Consider the following 23,626-nt stretch of genomic DNA (forward strand, 5'->3'; position numbering starts at 1 on the left):
TTGGTGACGCGGAAAACCCGATGTGGGAAACGACCGCGGGAAGAGACGGTACCCTTTCAATGTGTGTACTAGCTTTTAATATGAGAATGAGTACAAAGTATACGGCTTAACGATCTAGCTAGTACAATGCGTTATGTTTGTATGTTAGTTCTTGAATGAATATTCTTCCTTGTCTCATTGGCTATTTATAGGGTAGGAACCCTAGTTGTCTTCTACTCCTTTTATGGCAAGTAATATTAGTCCTACCATGCTTATTTCCATAAACACGGTCTTATATTCTATTCTCCCTGATCTCCCTGAAATCTCCCTGAATTCTCCCTGACGACTCCTCAACACGCGGGCTTCCTCTAGTCGTGGGTCTTTCGTAGTTGCTAAGCTTCTCGGCCCAATTTGCTAAGTGAATCTTGATGGGCTTGTTCCTTATTTGGCCAGCATGACGAATTTGGCCCAAATATTTTGCCCCTAATTCCTTATAAGGTACGTCTCGAGGCGTCGAATAAGGAATTAATGATTTCTAAATCCCGCGTCGTCTTTCGCACACCTTTCCAAGCACTCATCATTGCCCCTACCCCTTCTCCTCATTTCTCGCGCTCCATTCCCTCTCTCCTCCTTTATAATCTCAACCCCCTACCATCCTTACTTCATTAATTCTAAAATTCAAAACCCCACCTTCTCTCTAAAACCCTTCTTCTTCCCCTCGCCCCCTCGCCGGATTCTGCCATTTTTACCGCCTATTTGCTTTGTCAGGTACTTTTCTTCCCTTGTAATCTTTCTTTAACTCTTTTTCCTTTCTTTCTTCGACCATGGGTAAAGCTCGTCACTCCACCACGACCTCTACTCTGACCGACCAAAACCCAGATCCCACCTTTCCTTCTCGCAACCTTTTCATCCACCCTCATGACTGCAATTCCTCTCTGACCACCGTTGATATCCCTCTGATCAAGGAGTTGTTTGGTCTTGGTGACGGGGTCGATATTGTTATCCCTGAGCCGGGCCAAAAGGTGACGTCGTCCGTGCAGGATGGGTTTGCTTCTACCTCTATCCCTTCAGATATGGTCTCCGTTTCCCCTTCCCCAAACTTATGCAAGACTTCCTTCGAACCAATAATTTCGCAATGGCCCAAATTTCGACCACCATCTGGAGGGTTCTGCTTTACTCCCTGTCAGCCAGCTAGAATACCAGCAGCACCATCTCCCTGGGTGAGCTGGCTCATATGTATGAGATCCGGTCTTTGGGAAGAGGCCAATTTTCTTTTCGCGGTTGTGTGAGACTCCCTTCAGGCACGTGTCAAGGTCGAGGGATGAAAAATGGTTTAAGGATTTCTTCTACCTGAGGAAGGCCTTCATTCAGCCACCTGGCGACTATATTTTTGAAGACTGGGTCATAACCTCGAGTAAGTAGCTCTCCCGGTGCCTGATTTGCTTCTCCAATGCTTACTGGCTTACTTTTTGCTTTTGTGCAGGCCCCTGCAACCTGATCCGTCTGGGTGATTCAGCATCTGCCCGCAACACTGTTTTTCATCTCCGTGCCTGAGAGAAGGTTTCCTGATCTGCTACCTGGTTTTTCGCATGCTTCCTCTTCCAACCCTCAACAATCAGCTCATAGCATGTCTTCTGGTATGTCGCCTTATGCTAACTGTTTTATCTAGATGTCTCTGATGCCTGACATCTTGCTGTTTTATCTAGTAACTCGCGACACCTGACGTCTGGCTGTTTGCAGGCTCAAAAGTCGATCCTCTGGAGGCCATCCTTCAGAGTGCTAAGAGAAAGAGAGCCGCTGAGAGTCCTGATGTGGCGTCTGCGTCCAAGAGGAGTGCCCCTGCCGCCTCCTTTCAATCTCCTCCTAACCATTCTAGCATTGTTCGTCCTAAGCCTCTGGAAGTCAGCCCACTGTCCCGTCATCCTCCTACTCCGCCTGCTAGTCTTGCTGCTGCTGCCAGTGGTGGCATCATTGCTCACTTCCCTGAGGGTTTTGGGAACGTGGATAAGGTGTCATACTGGCCTGAGATCGACCATATCCTCTTCCCTCCTCTAGTGGAAGTCTTCTCAGAATTCTCGCCGGAAGAGATGGCGGAGAATGACGTGAACAATGCCTTCATGGTGAGTATTCTTCCTCTGCCACCTGTTCTGAATTATTTAGGCCGAATCTGCTAACTCTCCCTTTTATGCTTACAGGCCTTCCAGTCAGCTCTTTATAACAGAAAAATGATCAACGTGGTGCAAACCACCAGCCGAGCTACCAATGCCAAAAACCAAGAGCTGTCTGGGACCATTGCTGACTTGGAGCAGCAGCGCTCTGATCTGAGGGGACGTGTGGTGGAGCTTAAGGCTGAACTTCCTGGTGCCAAGAAGAAATTGAAGGAGGAGGCCGACCAGTTGGCGTGCACTCAAGAAGTGTGCAGTACTTTTGCTGTTTCCCTCAAGCGCTCTAACGAAAAGATCAGCGAGCTGGTTTCTCTCGCCACCAATATTGTTGCTTATGCTTCCTGGCGGGGCAAGATCAGCGGGATGCGTGCTGCACTTGACGAGCCTCCAACCCTACAGTCTATAGAGGAGGAAGAGAGGCAGTTGGAGACCCTTTATCCTGTTCAGCCTGACTTGAGCGTGCTGATGCCTGAGGTTACCGAGGTGAACTCTCCTGCGCTGATGGAGCAAATAGCTGCTGAGGAGGCTGGTTCCTTTCAGGAGGTTGTCGTGGCTGAGGGAGCTCAAGAGGTGGCTGGTACTGAGGGCGTGCAACCTGGTCCTGTACCTGAAATGGGAAGTCAGCAGGAGAAGGCGGAGGAGGTGCCAGAAAGGGAGGTCATTGATCTGGCCTCAAGTTAAAAAAAAAATTATTTCTCTGAATGGTAGTCTGACCCTGCGTGGTGCAGACTTGTAAGAATTTTTTTTAAACATTTTGTTCTTGTGTTTTCCCGTCATGGTGGCGGTTGACTGAACTCGGGGCCGTGTTTTGGCCATATTTTGAAATGCCCCTTGCCTTGTTTTGGCAAGTTTTGTTTATGTCACAACTTGTGTTGCTCTATCTTTTTTTTATTTATGCACTTAGCTTAGGAAGCTGCCGTGTCAGCCTGCTGGCTGATTTAGGCTAGTCGTGTCAGCCTGAAAAGGCTGAATTAGACTCAGCTAGCTGTCGTGTCAGTCCAATGACTGATTTAGGCATATGCCGCATTCTGCGTGAAATGGTCGTGTCAACCTATGAGGCTGATTTAGACAAGTCGTGCCAGCCTGAAAAGATTGATTTAGACTCAGCTAGTTGTCCGTGTCAGTCCAATGACTGATTTAGGCATATGCCGCATTCTGACTACTTAACCTTGTTCATGACCCAAGGTTTGTTCATCATGTTTAAAGACAACAGGGGCGTACCTTAGGCAAGTTTATCATCATTCTAGGACCAATGGAACGTTGTAGGATTCTGGTAGCTCAGAGATCCCTGCGCTCCATATGTTTGTGCATGCATGTTGGGGCCCTGATTGATTGCGTCGAGTACTCGCATTACGAGCTACATTTTTTGGGGGTGCTATCCAGGGTAGCTGGATGAGCTTTAAGCTGTCAGTCAGGCTCCCTTTCGTATGTTCCACAAGCCGCCTAGTGAGGGTGCTCCTACTGGAGAATTTAGGTTAGGCATGTTGGAGTGCCATGTGCCTTGTCACCCCACGTTTGCAGTTGACAGTCTTGCTAGAACACTTTCAATGTACCATAGATATTAGAGTTCAGAGTGATGCATTCAAAGAAGCCTGAAAACAGAAAATTCCACCAGAGCGATGTGAAGTACCTGATGCTGTCTCATGGGGTTCCAGAGCAATTGTGGTCCTATGAAGCTTACAGACCACACAACCCCAATAGTAGCTTTTAAAGTTTAAAGAAATAAAAGAAAAAAAATGGAACAAAATTGGTAGTATGCTTACTACCGTTTTTTTTTGGCTTTTCTGGATACACTACTCTGTACACTAAACTCTACTTATTATTAAAAGTGATACCTCTTCAAGTGAAGTATGTTCCATGGTTTTTGTATGATTTGACCGTCCATAGTCATTAATCTGTACGCCCCATGGCCAACAACGCCTTCTACCTGGTATGGTCCTTCCCATTTGTAGGCGAATTTGCCTGCCTTACGATTCTTGGTGTTTTGGAACACCTCGCGGAGAACCAGGTCTCCTACCTTCAGGAGCCTGATTTTTACGTTCTTGTTGTAACTTCTGGCGACGGACTGCTTGTAGGCAGCCAGACGTATCTTTGCGCTCGCTCGCAGCTCGTCTATCGTGTCCAGGCTCCTGATCATCTCTGCACTGTTCAGTTCTCATGTCATACATCCATACCTGTGAGTTGGAACTAGAACCTGATGCGAATTTGCGGAAGCGGATTAATAGAAAAATAAAATAAAAGGATATTTGCCTTGAATTCTTATGTCGAATTCAAGTCAATGGAATATTTGCTATTGTTAGACCTATAACAATAATGGGGACCAAACTCAAGACCTATTGAGAATGATCGTGAATTTACTCAAAACGCGTTGAATAAAAACAAAGGATTTGCCGCAGCCATTTTCAACTGAAAACAAGTTTTTCTAAATTTCTGGTTCATGTTTTATTGCTGAAATCTTAGACCTTATATAGGCAAATACTCGACCTCCTAAGCCAAGTGAAGAGTTGTCAATTACTCTTTCACTTATTACAACAATTAACTACTCAAAATGAAAAGACTCAACATAAATGTAATCTTTATTACATATTACTACCAGCTTTATTTTGTTTGCAAAATAAGATAAACTTATTACTTAACTAAAACGTATTATTGGACCGTGTGACCAACTCCTTTAGACCGTATCCCCATGTCATGAATGGCCAGGGGGAAATGATGGGATGCAGGGGCTATGCTGGCTGATGGATCATTGGCGCTGAGCGCTGGCAGGCGTCGTATTTCCGGGCATATTCTGCCAAGTCCGCCCTCATTGTAGGCCAAAAGTAGCCTTGTTTGAGGGCTCTGCTTGACAGACTCCTGCCCCTGCATGGTTTCCACATTCGCCACTGTGGAGGGCATGCAATACAGTCTGTGCTTCTTGTTTATTCAGGCACCGCAAGTAGGGTCCTGCTAGCGACTTCCTAAAAAGCACATTGTCAATTAGTAAGAATCTTGAGGCTTTCATTTTAAAGCCCCTTACCTCTTTCTTTTCATCTGGCAGCTTGTCGTATTTCAACCAATCTAGGTATGGCATTCGTCAGTCCCATTCATCTGCCTGGTCAGCTGTCTGATCGTTCGGCTGGACAGCTGTCTGATCGTTCGGCTGGACAGCCGTTTGGCCATCTGTGGTAGGTACGACTGTCGCCCCATCTTGCTGATCTTCCAGCTCTCTTTTATCTACTTCTTCTAATTTTTGGATAGATGGTTCCAGACTTCCAGCATGTGTGCGATGGGGATGTTAGCCAGCTCGGCCAGTTTGAAGGTTGCCCCCGGAGTTGCTAGGGCATCTGCCTCCACATTCTGGTCTCTGGGGATCTGCTTGAGCTTGCAATCTTTGAACTTTTGTTTCGGCTCCTTTGCTACCTTTAAGTAGGCGATCATCTTTGAGTCCCTGGCTATGAATTCATCATTCACATGGTTAAATATCAGTAAGGAGTCACTGAATATTTGTAGGTTCCTAACTCCTAACTCCAGAGCTAGCTGCATTCTTAGTATTAGGGCTTCATACTCTGTTTCATTGTTAGTTGTCTTAAATTCACATCGCACTGCTTGCGCTATCAGATCTCCCTGTGGTGATCGCAGGATTAGTCCTACACCTGCCCCCCTTTGGTTGTAGGCTTCATTGATGTGCATCTGCCAGACTTCTAACTTCTTGTTCCCTTTAAGGGTTAAGATCTCCTCGTCTGCCAGATTCTGGATAGCTGGGCTGAAATCTGACACAAAATCTGCCAGCGCCTGTGATTTTATTGCCGTTCTTGGATCATACTTGATGTCGTAGCCACTAAGGTGTACGGACCATTTTGACATTCTGCCTGACAACTCAGACTTCCTCATTACAGATTTTAATGGATAATTGGTCACGACATGTATGGTGTGGGACTCAAAGTAGGGGCGCAGTTTGTATGATGCAATAACAAGTGCTAGTACCAATTTTTCAAGAGATGTGTACCTGGTCTCTACTGGTAGCAGAGACTTGCTTACATAGTAGACTGGCTTCTGCTCCTTCTCCTGCTCTCTGGCTAGAACCGCACTTACTGCTACCTCTGTGACAGCCAGGTAGAGAAACAGTGATTCTCCCTGTTCTGGCTTTGATAGTAGCGGCGGGGTGCTGAGGTAGTGCTTCAGCTCCCTGAATGCCTGCTCATGATCTGTCGTCCACTCGAACTTCTGGCTCTTTCTCAATATATCGTAGAATAGTTTGCACTTGTCTGAGGATCTTAAGATGAATCTGCTTAAAGCTGCCACTTTTCCAGCTAGCCTTTTCACATCCTTCGGTTTTTCCGGTGACTCTAGCTGTAGTACGGCCTTAATCTGCTCGGTGCTGGCCTCTATTCCTCTTTGAGTTACGATATAGCCAAGAATTTGTCGGATGAAACTCCAAAGGTGCATTTGGATGGGTTTAGCTTCATTTTGTATTCTCTGAGGGTGCTGAATGTTTCTGCCAGATGCTGCATGTGATCCTTAGCTTTCTCTGACTTTACCACCATATTGTCAATATATACCTCAATGGTTCTTCCTATTTGTTCTTTAAACATCTGGTTGACCAGCCTTTGATATGTGGATCCTGCGTTCTTCAGGCCGAAGGGCATGACGTTGTAGCAGTATATTCTTCTCTCAGACATGAATCCTGTCTTCTTCTGATCTATTAGATCCATTTTGATTTGATTGTAACCACTCCAGGCGTCTAATAATGTTAACATTTTATGTCCAGCTATCGCATCCACCATTGCGTCAATGTGTGGTAGTGGGAAGGGGTCCTTGGGGCATGCTTTGTTGAGGTCGGTGAAATCCACGCATACTCTCCACTTCCCATTCTTCTTGGGTACCACCACCACGTTTGATAGCCACTCTGGATATTTCATCTCTCTTATCTTGTTTGCTTCTAGCAGACTGTCTACATCCTGGTTGATCACTTTATTCGTTTCAGCTGCGAACTTTCTCCGTCTCTGCTGAATGGGCTTGCATCCTGGGTCTACGCTGAGTTTGTGTGTTATGATGGATGGATCTATTCCTATCATGTCATCATGGGACCATGCGAAACAATCTATGTTGGCTTGTAGGAACTCGATTAGGTGTTGTCTGAGGTCTCATATGCATCCTGCCCCTATGAGCACGGTTCTCTCTGGGTGCAGCTTCTCCAGGTTGATCTGATCTAGCTCCTCGGCTAGAGGCTCAATGTATTCGTCCTGGACATGCTGTTTCTGTAATTGCTATGCTAGAGGGCTGGCAGTGCACTTTAATGCCTTCTTGTAGCAGCCTTTAGCTTCCTCCTGGTCTCCTCGGATTGTTTCCACTCCCCATGGTGTGGGGAACTTTACACATTGATGATATGTTGAGGGGACTGCTTTCATCAGATGCAACCATGGTCTTCCAAGGATAACATTGTAGGTAGATGGTCCATCTATGACCAAGTACCTTACCTGTTTATTGACTCCTCCTGCATAGGTTGGGATCACGATTTCTCCCAATGAGTTAGCTGTCTCTCCGCTGAACCCTACCAGCGGGATGGTTTTCTTCTGCAAGTCCTTCTCGCTGAATCCCATGTTTTCTATGGTTTTCAGCATGATTAGATTGACCGAGCTACCAGTATCTACCATAACCTTTCTAACTGTGCAATTGGCCATTGACAGCGTTATGATAAGTGCATCATGATGTTCTTGTCTGTCATGTACATCCTCTTCGTCGAAATCAACAGCAGGCAGGTCACTGTGAGAAATCCTACAAGAAGTTTCTGGTCTATCTCCCTTAGTCTCAGTAGCACGCCTTTTAGCTGCTGAATATGTCAATCCGCTTAAGTTTGAGCCGCCTGTTATCACGTTTATTATCTTGGTGCATGTAGGTGGCGCTGCAGGCTTTGCGGAGCCCACCTTATCCTGCTGCTTGCCCCCATGTGGTAATAGGTGGCTCAAATCCCTTGCTCGTATAGGCGCCTAATCTCCCTGCACAGCGTATAGCAATCCTCCGTGTTATGCCCGATGTTACGATGGAACTCGCATTTTTTCTTACTGTCTTTTCGCCATGATTGTCCTTCTACTGGTGGCCTGGGCCACCTTACCCCATCTCCCATCTCTCTGAGTACTCTTAGGATTCCTCCGACGCCAGTTGTGAATCCATACTCTGCCAGTGTGGGGAGTTGCTGATTCTCTTCTCTGTTATCGATTCTGTTGACTCCCCTACCATATGGCCTGTATCTTTCCTCCTTCTTGCTGGTGGATTGCTTTCTATTTAGCTTCTCCATGGCTGATGTGCTGGATACGCTTGGCGTACTTGGTATGCTGGCTCTGGCTAGGATATCTTCCTCTAATATGATCGCAGTTGCTGCCTTTTCTTGTACTGCTTCAAAGCTATAGCAAGGGTGCATAGTCAGCTGCTTATACAGGTCTGACTCATGGTGTAGGCCCCTTCTGAAAGCTTTCACTGCCGTTGACACGTCACATTCCTGTACCGCCATGTAACACCTCGACCCAAACCGGGTCAGGAGCGGTTACTTATGATAGCTCACCAGGCTGTGTACTTGGCCGACATATCAACACGGGTCCTTTATAGCGCATTTTGTCCTCACTCATGCGCATCCCGGGAACCTTCCCAGGAGGTCACCCATCCTAAGACTACTCTAAGCCAAGCACGCTTAACTTTAGAGTTCTTTTGCATGGATGACCATAAAAGAAAGTGCACTTTGTTGATATGAGTAGTATTTTCAATCCCTTTAAGCACTAGTCATTTAAACCTATGAATGGACCTCTTTAATTACCGTGGTGTGTTACAATCACCTCCACTTGAAGAACACAACGTCCTCGTTGTGCCTGGGAGCATAACCGCTAACCCAGAATCCTCCCCCGCTTGGTGGGTGATCACATTGGAGCGTATAACAACTGCCTCCGGGAGCGTATAACAACTGCCCCCCATCACCACACGGTCGCAGGGTTACTCTGATACCACTTGTAACACCTCGACTCAAACCGGGTCGGGAGCGGTTACTTATGATAGCTCACTAGGCTGTGTACATGGCCCACAGATCAACACGGGTCCTTTATAGCGCATTTTGTCCTCACTCATGCGCATCCCGGGAACCTTCCCAGGAGGTCACCCATCCTAAGACTACTCTTAGCCAAGCACGCTTAACTTTGGAGTTCTTTTGTATGGATGACCATAAAAGAAACTGCACTTTGTTGATATGAGTAGTATTTTCAATCCCTTTAAGCACTAGTCATTTAAGCCTATCAATGGACCTCTTTAATTACCGTGGGGTGTTACAACCACCTTCTCATTGTTAAATTGGTGTTGTACTCTCCAATGGTCTCATTTGCTCCTTGAACAATTTTGTACAAGTCGCCTGCATGCTTTTGTGGCTTCCGGCTGCTTGCGAATTGCTGAGTGAATGCGTTTACCAGGTCATAAAACGTGGAAATTGACCTGTTAGGCAAACTTACAAGCCATCGGAGTGCTGGCCCCGACAGTGTGGATCCAAACCCCTTGCACATACAGGCTTCTTTTACGTGTCCTAGAGCTGTCACCGTCATCATTTTCTGCTTGTATTGGCTTATGTGGTCAAAGGGATAAGTTGTGCCGTCGAAAAGAGGCATGTTTGGATTTGTGAGTCCCTTTGGCATGGCGACAACAGATATTGCATCCACGAATGGTGAGTCAGCATAACTGTTGGGTGCTGCCTTCTCGAGTGGAGGTGGCAGTCTTGGGACCCTGCTTATCATCTCCCTTAGTTCTAGATACTGCTGGTTGGTCAGACTTCCTGAGTCCGAACTACGTCTGTCTGCTACCTGCTGACTTGGGGTGATGCTTCCAAGCCCGAATTCCTGAGGATTCTGATGCGGCATGGTACCTAATGGGGTTGAAGTCATGAGCGTTCCCTGGTGCCAGCTTACCTGCGGACTACCTGTGGATCCTACACCGGGTGTTTGATTAGTTATCACGAGGTTACCAACTGGGATGTTACATGGTTGTATTTCCACGCGCTTGGCAGGCTACCAGCTGTCTGGTGTGAGGTATCCAAGTCCTTGTGGGATTATCCTTTATCCTGTTGGTACTGCTATCAGATCTAATCTTGTTACCAGTTCAGCTGGTATCTGCCGAGGTTGACTCATGCTGCCTGATGCCCCCTGTGTGAGATCTACTACTGGGGCCTGACCTTCATCTCCCGCGCTTGCTGGTGAGCTGGATTGTTGTCTTAGGATGTCTATCTTTGCCCAGAGTTCCCTGTTCCTCTTCCTTGCCTCAGCTTCTGCCTTCCTCTGGTCTTCTCACATACCTTCCATGACCTTCTGCAGAATTTCCATGCCACTAAGCAAGGTTTGTGTTGTACTTGGCGGTGGAGTAAGGCCTGAACTTCCTGTTCCCCTGTCTGATCTGGGTTGTGCCGCCACAGCAGGAGTTTTGGGAGGCAGAGTGACTTGTCACGGATGTGGTTCTTGGTGTGTGCCCGGGGGCCTGAGTTTGAGTCGCTGATGCTGGATTTTGAATTGGATTTGGTGGTATCGACGGATGACCGCTTCCTGACACAGCTGCTGATGTTTGTTTGTCCATTATGTGTCTGAGTAATTAACGATTGACGACCACAATGCCCCACGGTGGGCGCCAAACTGTTTTGGTAATTTTCTACCGAATTAGGTTAAGCAAGGTCAATGTGGTCTTACTCGTTGTATGTTGGTTGAGTATTTATGTTAATGCTAAATAAGGAAATTAAAGACGTAAATAAAGGTTAACACAAGAGATTTGGTGACGCGGAAAACCCGATGTGGGAAACGACCGCGGGAAGGGACGGTACCCTTCCAATGTGTGTACTAGATTTTAATATGAGAATGAGTACAAAGGAGACGGCTTAACGATCTAGCTAGTACAATGCGTTATGTTTGTATGTTAGTTCTTGAATGAATATTCTTCCTTGTCTCCTTGGCTATTTATAGGGTAAGAACCCTAGTTGTCTTCTACTACTTTTATGGCAAGTAATATTAGTCCTACCATGGTTCTTTCCATAAACACGGTCTTGTATTCTATTCTCCCTGATCTCCCTGAATTCTCCCTGACGACTCCTCAACACGCGGGCTTCCTCTAGTCGTGGGTCTTTCGTAGTTGCTAAGCTTCTCGGCCCAATTTGCTAAGTGAATCTTGATGGGCTTGTTCCTTATTTGGCCAGCATGCCGAATTTGGCCCAAACATTAGCTCTATTCTTAATCGAATATCATGCATCATAGTAGTTTAATTAACTCAAATAGTTAGCTAATCTCATATAGTATAGTATAGATAGCTCATGTAATTACTTGCATTTAGATAATACATTTTGCATTCATTCATGGTCACTCATGACCAAACCTCCTCTTTTCTGCACTAGCGATAATGTTTGGTTCGGTTTGGGGAGGTTTGACCATTACTAATCCAAGCTAATTCAAATAAGCTTTCAAATTAATAGAGACCATGCATCACTCTAGTTTAGCTTAGACTAGTTGTATTTGTAATATATGTCATGTAGATAGTTGCACTTACATAAAGACTGTATTCATTCATATCATGCATTACACCTTGTATTTGTATTTGCATTTTCAATATTCAAAAACACGTTTTTACTTTTTAAAATGTTGAAAATCCAAAAACAAGTTCTTAATTTTTCAATAGATCGTTATTTCAAAATTCAAAAAACATGTTCTTACTTTTCATTTCCCACTTTTACCTTGTACATTGAGGACAATGTTCAAATAAATGTGGGGATGGAAATTTACATTCAAACACTTATAAAAATTTGAAATTTTTAAAAAAATACCAAAATATTTTCTTTAATTTTATAAAAACAAAATCCCTAAAAATTTAAAAAAATTCAAAAGCAAAAAACATGTTCTTTACTTTTGTAGTGTAGAATTCTATATACTTGTGTGCTTTTGTTCTCTTCTCACATAAGTGCAACCCTACATTTGAGACATATCTTAAGGGAACATGAAGACCGTTGATAGGATCGTTCTAAACTTTCTTCCCTTCCATTTATTTTCATTTGTCACATGAGGAGGATGGACTATATGTTGATAAAGGTGTTGTGGATTTTTGTTGCGATTTTTGTACCTATGTGTTGTTAGGAGCTTGCATCTAGGATTATATGTCATGTAGTTGGTAGAAGCATATGCAATAGATTGCTTATATATAGGTAGCATCATGACATGTAGTTGCATTAGTAATAAAATCTTGGAAAATGCCTAATTAGGAACTTTGACAAGGGTGAATAGGTCATTGTAGATACCCTTTCTCCTTAAGACTTTGTTCTGCTAGAATAGTATTAAAACACCCTAGGTAGTGTCATTCTAGTATCGTTTGACCCATGCACCAAAGCCTAGTCAAAAGTACATTGTGGTGTGATAATTCCTTGGCTACTGTTTATTCCAAGGTGACCTTTGAAGCCATGCAACCGTTCTTCCAACTTCTAACATCATTATCTTGTTAACCAAATGGAATTGGCACTTATAATCATCAAATTGAGTTCAAATGCCAATCAAAGCCGAAAAGTTTGCAATTTTGTCAAAGTTATCCTTGTCCTAGGCTTAGGAGTACAAATGAGACTTCTATGCTCTTCTAGAGTGCCCTTATTATATATGGGGTCGCTTTCAATGTTACTTCGGTGAGGATTTGCATATTGTTGGTCAACGCCGCATTCCTTTGCCAAAAGACAAACGCCAAGTGTCAAATGTCAATCATAAAAAATGGTAAGAAATGTGCTTAATGTTTGAATGTTACAAATGAGGGAAAATTAACCCAAAGCAAACCACAAGTGTGAAACTCAACTATCTTGATCCATTTATCCGTTGATGGTCCTATGTTTTGTTGCATGGTGGAGAGGGGACGACCCTTACTTTTGTCTAGGCAAGAGGGGGAATTCTGTGATACCCTAGTGTCTTCTAACGCCATAAGGACCCGCTCTTGAGGAAAACATTTAGTAATTATGGACAAATGTAACCTATCTTGACACCATTTTGAGGTGATTTACTTTTATGCTTTTGGATTTAGTAATTTGTAGAACTAGTATCTATGAAGGAGTATTTGCCCTTATATTTGTTCCCTTTTAGTTGATTCCGCCACTTAAACGAGTAGAGTAGTTATTCTTTTGTAGATGCATCCTATTTCTTGTTTACGTGCTCAATGCTTGAATGTATCGCCATTTTGCCAAGACCTCACTTGTCTGGCAAGAAGGCATCTTATCTCATAGTTGCCTTGTTGTGAGGTGAAGGGGTGGAGTGAGACCCACTAATTGTCTTATATAAGATATGCTATTACGATTGGTTTAAATAAAGATCTTAATTTTTGTCACCTCTTTACTTGGGACGAGTAAAAATTCGGTTTGGGGATATTTGATGTGATCATTATTTACGCATTTTTAACCCCTAACCAACCTCATTTTGCATGCCAATCGAGCTAATTATCGTCATTTTCATAGTCATATGCTTGCTATTTGATATTCCCTCCCTTTTATGGTCGTTTGTAGGAAATGAGCTAATTGGAGCGGCTTTAGCATGATTTTGGACTTAAATAAAGGCAAATTGACTCACTTGATAATTGGCAAGGAAGAAGAGGCAAGGCACAAATATATATATATATATATATATATATATATATATATATATATATATATATATATATATATATATATATAAACATAATAAATACTGGTTGAAATGTTGTGGATGTGCCACGTGGCGTTCAGCCTTAATTACGGTCATTAATGACAACAAACTATTAAATATGAACATAATAAATACTGCATAAATCTCAGTAAAGTATTAATTATAGGTTAATAAATGTTACGGTATTTATTAAATTACATTAAATAAGTACGATTATTTGATTCTAAGTCTATTAGAAAAATATTTTTATAAAAATTCTAAAATGTAAATACATATAAGATTTTATGAGGGTTTAAAAATTGTGATAACGATCAAGTATGTACACAGTGATAGCGATTGCATTAGTATTAAATATTTTATATGTTGTATTTTACAATACTTTGATATTAAACCTAAAAAAATTGTACTTGAGAAAGTTCACTCTATTTTATTTATAAGTAAAATTTTAAACATCATTATATATAGTTGTGTCAAAAAAACTTGCAATTTTTTTATAAATATGTTTGACACATATGTAAGACACAATTCAAACATTCTAATAAGTTGTGTTTGGACCATATATATATGATACATAAGCATCATACATTATACATAAAAAAATGAAAAAAATAATTGCGTAAAATTATATTCATATCCTTTTAAACAACTATTAATTGATTTGGAAAATAAAGTATTCAGTAGCTGAAAAGGTAGCTAAAACTTGAAAAGGTAGCTGAAAAGTGAAAAGTTAACTGAAACTTGAAAAGGTAGCTGATAAGGTAACTGAAAATTAGGAGCTGATAAGGTAACTGATTATATAAAAAATGTTTGGCAAACTAGCTGAAAAGGTAGCTGATTTTTGGTAAAATAACGTAAAAGGATATGATAATTGTTTATTATTATAGATTGATAAGGGTAAAAATTGAAAGATTACTTATTTCAGGTACCTGAAATCTTAAATGCTATTATAGGGCTCCGTTTGGCAAGGCATTTCAGGTACCTGATTTGGTCAAAGTAGCTTATTTGACCAAAATTTCAGGTACTTTGGCTCCGTTTGGCAAGGCATTTCAGGTACCTGATTTGGTCAAAGTAGCTTATTTGACCAAAACTCCAAGTACCTTATTTTTTTGTACGCGTTTGGCAAATAACTTATTTAACCAAATAAGCTACCTGAAATGAAATGCTACCTAGAGTAGCATTTGAGATTTCAGGTACCTGTTTTGATTTAATTTTCCGTTTTTACCCCTTAAATTTATACTATTAAATAATTATCATATCCTTTTACGTCATTTCATCGCAATCAGTTACCTTTTGAGTTAGTTTGTCAAACACTTTTTTATATAATCAGCTACCTTATCAGTTCCTAATTTTCAGCTACCTAATCGATTTACCTTTTCGAGTTTCGATCACCTTTTCGATTTTCGGCTACCTTTTCGAGTTTTTTAGAATTTTTGATTAGTTTTACCAAACAGAGCTAAGCGTTTGACAAGTAACTTATTTAACCAAATAAGCTGTAGCATTTGAGATTTCAGGTACCTGATTTGATTTGATTTGATTTTTCGTTTCTACCCCTTCAATTTATACTAGTAAATAATTATGATATCTTTTTACGTCATTTCATCAAAATCAATTACCTTTTCAGTTAGTTTGCCAAACACTTTCTTATATAATCAGCTACCTTATCGATTCTAATTTTTACTACCTTATCGATTTACCTTTTCATGTTTGATTAGCTTTTCGGTTTTTCAAACTACCTTTTCAGAGTTAATTACCTTTTGATTAATATTGCCAAACGGAGCCCTAGGTACTATTTCTTTTCAGGTAGCTTATTTGGACAAATAATCTACTTGCCAAACACTTCCAAAAAAATCAGGTAGCTGAAAGCTTTGTCAAATAAGTTACTTTAGTCAAATAAGCTACCTGAAATGTCGTGCTAAACAGAGCCTTATATGGAGTATGTATTTTATTTGAAAGTTTTGAAGTTAAACCTAAAAAACTAATATTTGAAAAAGAGTAATTTATTTCTATTTATAACTAAAAATATAAAATCTAATATATCAATTATAATATTTTTCTTCAGTTATAATAATAAAAAAAATATTTAAACAGGTCGCGCGGTATACTACATAGAAAAACAAGATTTGGGATGGTTTGGATGCTAGCCCCCACAAGTTGTTGGTCAAAATGACGAGAAGGGAGCCATTAAAAGAGGAAATCGGTAAGACCCAAATCAAGAAGTGCTTATTTGGCTCTGAAACTATGATAGATGGAACAACATGGAAGTCAAAGGGTTTAAACTTTTGAATCATTCGAGTCAGATTCCGACATTTAACCATAAAATACTCACATATGTCCTTTCGAAGATTCAGTCAAAAAATGGCCCTATAAAATAAGAATTCACGAAGAATAAAATAGTGACTATTTAGAGATTATTATAAGTAGAGAGTGAAATGCAAATCTAAGGCGGAGTAAATGGCTTAAAAAATCATTGGAGATTCAAATAGCAGCCTCATAGAAATGACAGTAGCATTTTAGCAATTAGCATTACCCCCATCAATTCTTCCCACACACATTACACATTACTGGAGACTGTAACTCTTGATTAATCAATCAATCAATCAATCCCACTCATTTTTTGATCTGCTACATAGATTGAGTGAAGTTGAATCAACTGCTTACTACTGGGCGGTCTCTCCGTATGGACGACATTGACATCGCCGCCGCCGCCGCCGCGGCGGAGATTAACGCATTGACGCCTCCGCCGCAGCAGCAACCTCCTCCGCCTCTGATGGTATCGGGGTCATTTAAAGAAGGAAAATCATCGTCTCGAAGGCGACCGTCTCGGCGTCCTAGCCTCGGCGACAACGACGAGTTTCTTAATCTCCTCCATGGCTCCGATCCGGTCAAACTCGAGCTCAATCGCCTCGAAAATGACCTCCGAGGTTGATTCATTTCTCTTTTTCTTTTTCTTACTAATGTAGATATTTTAACATCGTTTTCATAGTTTTATTTTTAGTATATTTTCGGTCAAGGTTTTGTATCTTGAATTGATTTTTGGATTGTTGTAGACAAGGATAGGGAGCTTGTGGAAGCACAGGCGGAGATCAGGGCACTGAGATTGTCGGAACGCCTTCGAGAAAAAGCCGTTGAAGAGGTATAAATTGTTTACTGTCTGTTTGCAGCTTTATTTACTGTATTTCGCTGAGATCTATGTAGTATTGTAGTTGATGTCGATATGTGGATGGATTTAGATTTAGTGCTACAACTATTGCTTGCGCGTATGTGGAGTTCCAAAGTCAGATTTCAAGGTTTACGGATTGACGCTAGTTAGTGTGAGATTGTAAGGGACTCTATTGATTCTAATGAAGCAGTGGAGAATTTGGTGTGAAATGGATTTATAACGAATTGGAGTATTTGGTGCGACATATTATTAATGAGAATGTGAGTAAGCACGAGTGGTAAAAACCGATGTTTACATCTGAGTTGCAGTTGAGTACATTAAAGGTTTGAAGCGTAATAGAGAGGTCGAAAAAGGAAAGCCTAGGACATGTGAAGGAATTGATATGGAAAATGATCCCTGGAAAATACTGCCAGTGTTCCAATGTGAACAGCATTGAGGGCTGGGTTACCAGATTCACTCAACCCCAGTGGTTCGCGAATTGAGAACATTCTATCATGACCCGTGCTTAAAGTCTAAATATAAGACACTTTATCAAAAGTGTAATGAGACGTGGCGTATTCATATAGAATCAGGCAACCTTGATTTGGGGATGTTCATTGAGGGAACATTCTTGTATTGATCCCTCTTCTCTAAACAGTTCAAGGGTTTGGTCCTTAGCCCTTTAGTCTGGTGTAAATGACGAGTAGTCTTCTCTCTAAACGAAAATTATTGAAGAAACAAATACTTTGTTCGCCTCCGTTGTTTCCCTCTTTAGGTTGATGGTTTCGAGATTTGATTCCTTAGATGAGCAATATAAAATCTATTTTCTCATGGACTTGGGTTGTTGACTTCGGCTTGAGGGTGTAAAGAAACTTCTCCATTATACTGTTCACCATCAAAAATTCTATTATATCTGGGATAATATGACCACTGTTGGATTTCCAAGGGAAGATAAGTAATGAGCTGGGCCACAGTATATTACTCTCTCCATTCCATTTTTATACTCCCATTTCCTTCTTAATTTATCCCAAATTAATTGTCCCTTTCTAAATTTAGTAACGAAACTGAGTGAACCTCCAATATTACCCCTTGATATTCAACCACCACTCGTTATATTACAACAACATTGTTCCCATTTCGTTATTTTAAAAGGGTAGAGATGTCATTTTATCACTTTCCTTTTAAATCATTCTCAAAATGGAGATTAGGACAATAGAAATGGCATGGAAGGAGTCTTTGTTATATGCAACCGTGCTTATCATCTTTGCATAACGCTTCTAGTTCTACTGCCTATGAGCCTCAGTACTTTGTTTTGTCGTTAGAATAACTGCTCTTTCTTCTTGTTCTATTCTTGTACGGTATCCCTTAGGCCTTATCTACAATCAGGCTTACTGTCTTCTTTCTGCTGTCTTGAAATATCAGCTCTCTGAAGAATTAGCAAAGGCGGAAGAAAAACTTAAACTAACTGAAAATCTCTTAGAAAGCAAGGTAATGTTTGATCTTTCTGCTCATCTGCTATACACAAAAGTTTGTTAGACCTGGGTATACGTCTAAACAACTAGATGCCTCCAGAATCTTGAAATCAGGAAAATCAATGAAGAGAAGAAGGCGTCAATGGCAGCTCAATTTGCTGCAGAAGCAACCTTAAGAAGGGTCCATGCTGCTCAAAAAGATGATGATATGCCGCCAATTGAAGCCATTCTTGCACCTTTAGAAGCCGAGCTTAAGCTTGCTCGGCAAGAGGTAAATGGCTGGGGCTATTCACTTAGATAATTGTATGCTGTGTCCATATAGCACTCGACTGAACTGTTGGTCACCTTTGCTCGCAGATTGGGAATCTTCAGGACGACAACAAAGCATTAGACCGTCTCACCAAGTCAAAAGAAGCTGCATTATTGGAAGCTGAGAGAACTGTTCAGTCTGCTCTTGCTAAGGCTTCTATGGTGGATGATCTCCAGAATAAAAATCAGGAGTTAATGAAACAAATAGAAATCTGCCAGGTATCTTTACTGTCGCTGATGTTAATGGTTCTTCTCCATGGTTCTCAGATATGTCCGCTAATCAGCCCAATGGAATGGATTGACATGCCACATGCTTGTTATTTAGGAGGAGAATAAGATCTTAGACAAGATGCATAGACAAAAAGTATCAGAAGTGGAAAAGCTGACCCAAACAGTCAGGGAACTTGAGGAGGCCGTTCTTGCTGGAGGTGCAGCAGCCAATGCAGTGAGGGATTACCAGCGTAAAATGCAAGAGATGAATGTAAGTTCCCCCCCCTCTCTATTGTACTTTCCTGTGTTACAGGACGTATACAACCTGTCATCTTGTTCAGAATGCCCTGCTATTTTTTACCTCTTGGGGACACTTCCTCTGATAAGGCATATAGGTGTTTTTTTTTTGTCATGAGAAGTTCATCTTTCTGATTTTGAGCTCCCTGCTTTTGTTTTTTGATCTGCAGGAAGAAAGAAAAACCCTTGACAGGGAGCTCGCTCGTGCTAAGGTAACTGCTAATAGGGTGGCTACAGTAGTGGCTAATGAATGGAAAGATTCAAATGACAAGGTGATGCCAGTGAAGCAGTGGCTAGAAGAACGACGGTTCTTGCAGGTAACTTTTGTTCCATCTATGTTCTTATTGTGTTTATGACTGTTCATTTTCAATGCTGGAACTGGTTTGCTTCACAATTTAGCAATGCACAGGTGCGTACTGCACACGTGCATAGTACTCTGGTAAGATCGGAGAAAAATTTAAAATATTGATGTTTGTATCATACATTTCTTGTATGCGTAGGGTGAAATGCAGCAACTACGAGACAAACTTGCTATAGTTGAGCGAGCTGCAAAAACTGAAGCTCAGTTGAAAGTAAGATTAAATTCCCTACCAAAGGATACTTGTCCTTCTGTCTTATCATCATTCTTTTTTTCTTTTAAAAAGGCTTTCTGTATTGTTGCTAGTTGCTAATAGAACTAATAATTTATTTTTCATCAGGAAAAATTTCAACTTCGTCTCAAAGTATTAGAAGAGAGCCTGAAAGGACCTCCAACTAATAGTAACCGATCTACACCTGAGGGAAGGAGTGTAAGTAACGGACGTCGTCAATCACTTGGAGGGGTGGATAGCATGTCGAAAGCCAACGGATTTTTGCCCAAGCGAGCACCGACTCTTCAGTCAAGGTCTTCTTTAACTTCTAGTGCTAGTATGATGCTGAGACATGCAAAGGGGGTGTCTAAGTCTTTTGATGGTGGCTCGAGGTCCTTAGATAGGAGTAAACTTATGTCAAATGTAAGCACTGCAAGCTACTCTGTTAACCTGTCTTCTGAGGGATCCAAGGAGAGTGAGGGTCAAAGTACTTGTAAAGAAAGTTCAGATGAAAAGCCCAATGAAGCACATACAGCAGTTAAGGAGGATAATGTCCCAGGTATATTGTATGATTTGCTGCAAAAGGAAGTCATTGGTCTTAGGAAAGCTGGTCTTGAAAAGGATCAAAGCCTGAAAGACAAGGACGATGCTATTGAGGTGGGATTTCTTTGTATTGGTGTACTTGTGTTTGTCCATTGACCCTTTTCCATTTTTGGCTGAAGTTATGTGCTTTTGCTTCAGATGTTAGCAAAGAAAGTAGAGACACTAACGAAGGCTATGGAAGTGGAGGCCAAGAAGATGCGAAGGGAAGTCGCTGCTATGGAAAAGGAGGTTGCTGCTATGCGCACAGAGAAGGAACAAGAGAATAGGGCAAAGCGATTTGCAAATGTGGCTAGTGCCAAGGGTCCTATGTCCACATCTCAGCTACTCGCTGGAAGGTTAGTGCCCATGAACTAGTCATACTTCATCGAAATTTACCAATGAAAATCTGCTGAAACCAGTTCGACTCTTGTGACAATGATTTTAGATTTATCATACTTCCTTTCTCAAAATGAATTTGTCACTATTCAAAGTCTTTATGGCCATGAAGCAAAGACTTGCTCCTTATGGTGCGAGCGTTGTGTGGTTCTTTTTTTTTTTTAAATTCTATTTTGCCATAATGACCCTTGATATAGAGGGGCGGATAAAAGGATATAATAGAAGTAGAAGATAAAATATGCAAATTACATAGCTATGTGTTTTCCTCAGCAGTTGCTCTTCATCCCTGACATTCACTTTAAGATTTTACGCCTTACCTTGTGCTGCGCTTTTTCGATAAGGCTGATACATATTTTATATCAACTAAGACACTCTATTCTGGATTACTCTACTTTTACACCATTAGCGAATATTTAGCTAAAAATACTCGATAATCATTAATCTAAAGCTAGTTTTCATTATATATCTAAAAGAAAGTGGTGGATGGCTGCAGGTTTAGCTTTACCTAACCTGAACTCAATCCATTGTTATCCCTATTTCTTAGTATTCCTTTTGAGATGTTCCTCTGCTTATACTGGAAATTATTATGGAGTACATCGGACACATATTAACCTGACCCAAAAATACAATACAAATACAAATCCAGTACTAAATAATGAGTTAGAGTTAAAATAGTGTAATCCATTTAAGTAACTGGGCTGACATGGACCCCACATGGAATTTATTTGGGTTAGGATAGGGTTGAAGCATTTGTACACGATCCTGACCGAAGTATCTCATTCATTACATGACACTTTATGTTTTATTAATACTCCCTCCACTCCATTTGATTAATATATACCTTACATATATTCCACAAATGTATAGAATTGAATGGAATGGAGGGAGTACTCCGTAACAAATTTTAAATTTTATATATTTTCATTTTTCAAACGAGTTAGCTTGGTTAAATGGTTTAGTTGGGTCAAACTGGTATTTGGGTCGTTTTACAAAGTTCCAGGGATTAAGAGGGTTTAAATTGAAGTCTTACAAATATATGGTTATATGTGTTACACAATCCGGGCAGGGTTATAGAACAAGTGGGTTGGATTCGGGTTGAGGTTTAGGTTCTTGACCTGTTTAAGTGGTTTGCTCAGGCTCGGGTTGGGTTTTGGGAGGGTAATGACCCGTTTAAAGGTGAGACAAACACGAACAAGGCATGACTTGATCTGTTTGATCCAAACGGAAATGTTGGTGCTAATTGAAGGACAGAAAAAAATGTCTGTGGAGTTTGATTAGCATATTGGATTGGAAGCAAATAGAAGGGAGGGAAATGGAGGGGATCCGTTTCCTCTCATGGAAGCCAAATAAAAAATCATCCTAACACCAGTAACCGTTCGAAGGAAAACACTCATGGTCCACTCCCTTCCTCTTCCCTTTCCTCCTACCATTGTATCCACCATACAATGCCTTAGCCACTTCTTAGGGTTTGTTTGGATACAATAGTTGTGGGGGAGGGGAGGAGACGGGGAATGGAACATGTCATTGTCCTCACATTAAGGAATATTATTTCACCCTCTGTCCTCTCTTTCCCTTTAAAGATCTCCATCAAAAGACACTGGTTAATATGCTTGTGTCTTGTGAGCTAAAACGATAAATTTATGTGGCATCAAATTTTTGAGTATAATTTTCGCTTCAACGCTTGGCTAATTGTTTGATCTTCCACATCTTTGTACAGGGCTGGGACACGAGGTGGATTAACACGAAGCACTCAATAACAATGGCACCCAGTTTTAGAATCTTGAACTGAAATTGGACTCCTTGTCCTGCTGCGATGTTGGTTTCAATTCCTTATATATTATGTGGTGGTTGGCGCTATAAAACTACAATCAGTGTCCGAGTATTCTGTATTAAGTGGAAATCCTTGCATCCTTAACAGGCGTGCTTCTGACATAGACTGGTATCACACGCCGAGTGTTTCCGGACCAGGAAATCTCTTAACTAACCTTTTGGCAAGAATATATTGGAAGGGAATGGTGTGGTTGTTGTATAGATAGAGAGATTGTAGGCTTCTAGCTCATGTTGGAGCCACTTGTATGAGTAGTCTGCTTCTAGTGTGTTGTTTCCGGGTTGTTAATATTCTTGAAATCAGTTGATATCATCAGTGTTTCTATTTGTTTGTTTCTATTTGTGCTGTTTTGTTTGTTGGCCTTGATTAGGTTAACCAGAAAGATGGACAAATCCCACTGATCAATTTAATTTAGCATATTGTGTACGAGGCATTTATTTTCGTATTGCATTTAGTTTCGGTAATGTTCCAACGATCGTGAGAAAATCTTCTCTTATTCTCTAAATTTGTCCATATGTTTTTGACACAATTTATCAAGGAGAACTGGAAGGTGGGTTTCCTTCGTCACTAGTGATTAATTGGTTTTTATTTGTTAGGCTGACCCTGGAATTGTGGCAATTTTTTGCCACAAAATCGACACCATGCCATCGAAGGAAAAATAAGGAAGCGTCCTAAAACAAGCTTATATACTTTCTATAAGGAACATTCGCTAGCTCCTGTTACTCTTTCAATTAGAAACGGTGAATGAGATATCGGAAAGAGGCCTTTCCAGTTGAGTAAGAAACTTGAGGTGAAATTGGCGGAAAGCTTATGGCTTTCCGTAAGGAGCTAGGAAATTAAGAATAGGAGGGAGCCAGAAATGGAGTGACAGTGGACGATTTAGATAGAGAGTTAAAACTTTAAAAGTATTTTTTTTTTGGCAGCTGTAAAAGAGGTTATACCTAACTAACCATAGCCTTACAAGCAAGACTATGTGCCACATTATTAAAAGATCTAGGAATATAACTAACAGCTAAGCAATGAAATGAAGAG

At 41.2% G+C, this 23,626-nt stretch overlaps 1 protein-coding gene across 1 annotated transcript; it reads left to right on the plus strand.

Annotated features, from left to right (window-relative positions):
- Positions 1–16,184: 16,184 nt before the first annotated feature.
- On the plus strand, positions 16,185–22,932 carry LOC141623364 (microtubule-associated protein 70-2-like). Its single transcript, XM_074439473.1, has 11 exons — positions 16,185–16,713; positions 16,840–16,925; positions 18,354–18,419; positions 18,504–18,674; positions 18,761–18,931; positions 19,038–19,193; positions 19,390–19,536; positions 19,720–19,791; positions 19,918–20,445; positions 20,530–20,726; positions 22,484–22,932. Exons 1-11 carry the CDS (start codon positions 16,470–16,472, stop codon positions 22,521–22,523), a joined length of 1,878 nt encoding a protein of 625 aa, XP_074295574.1. The 5' UTR covers positions 16,185–16,469; the 3' UTR covers positions 22,524–22,932.
- The last annotated feature ends 694 nt before the right edge of the window (positions 22,933–23,626 follow it).

This window comes from Silene latifolia, chromosome X, assembly GCF_048544455.1.
Source record: "Silene latifolia isolate original U9 population chromosome X, ASM4854445v1, whole genome shotgun sequence".
In the NCBI taxonomy this organism is placed as follows: Eukaryota; Viridiplantae; Streptophyta; class Magnoliopsida; order Caryophyllales; family Caryophyllaceae; genus Silene; species Silene latifolia.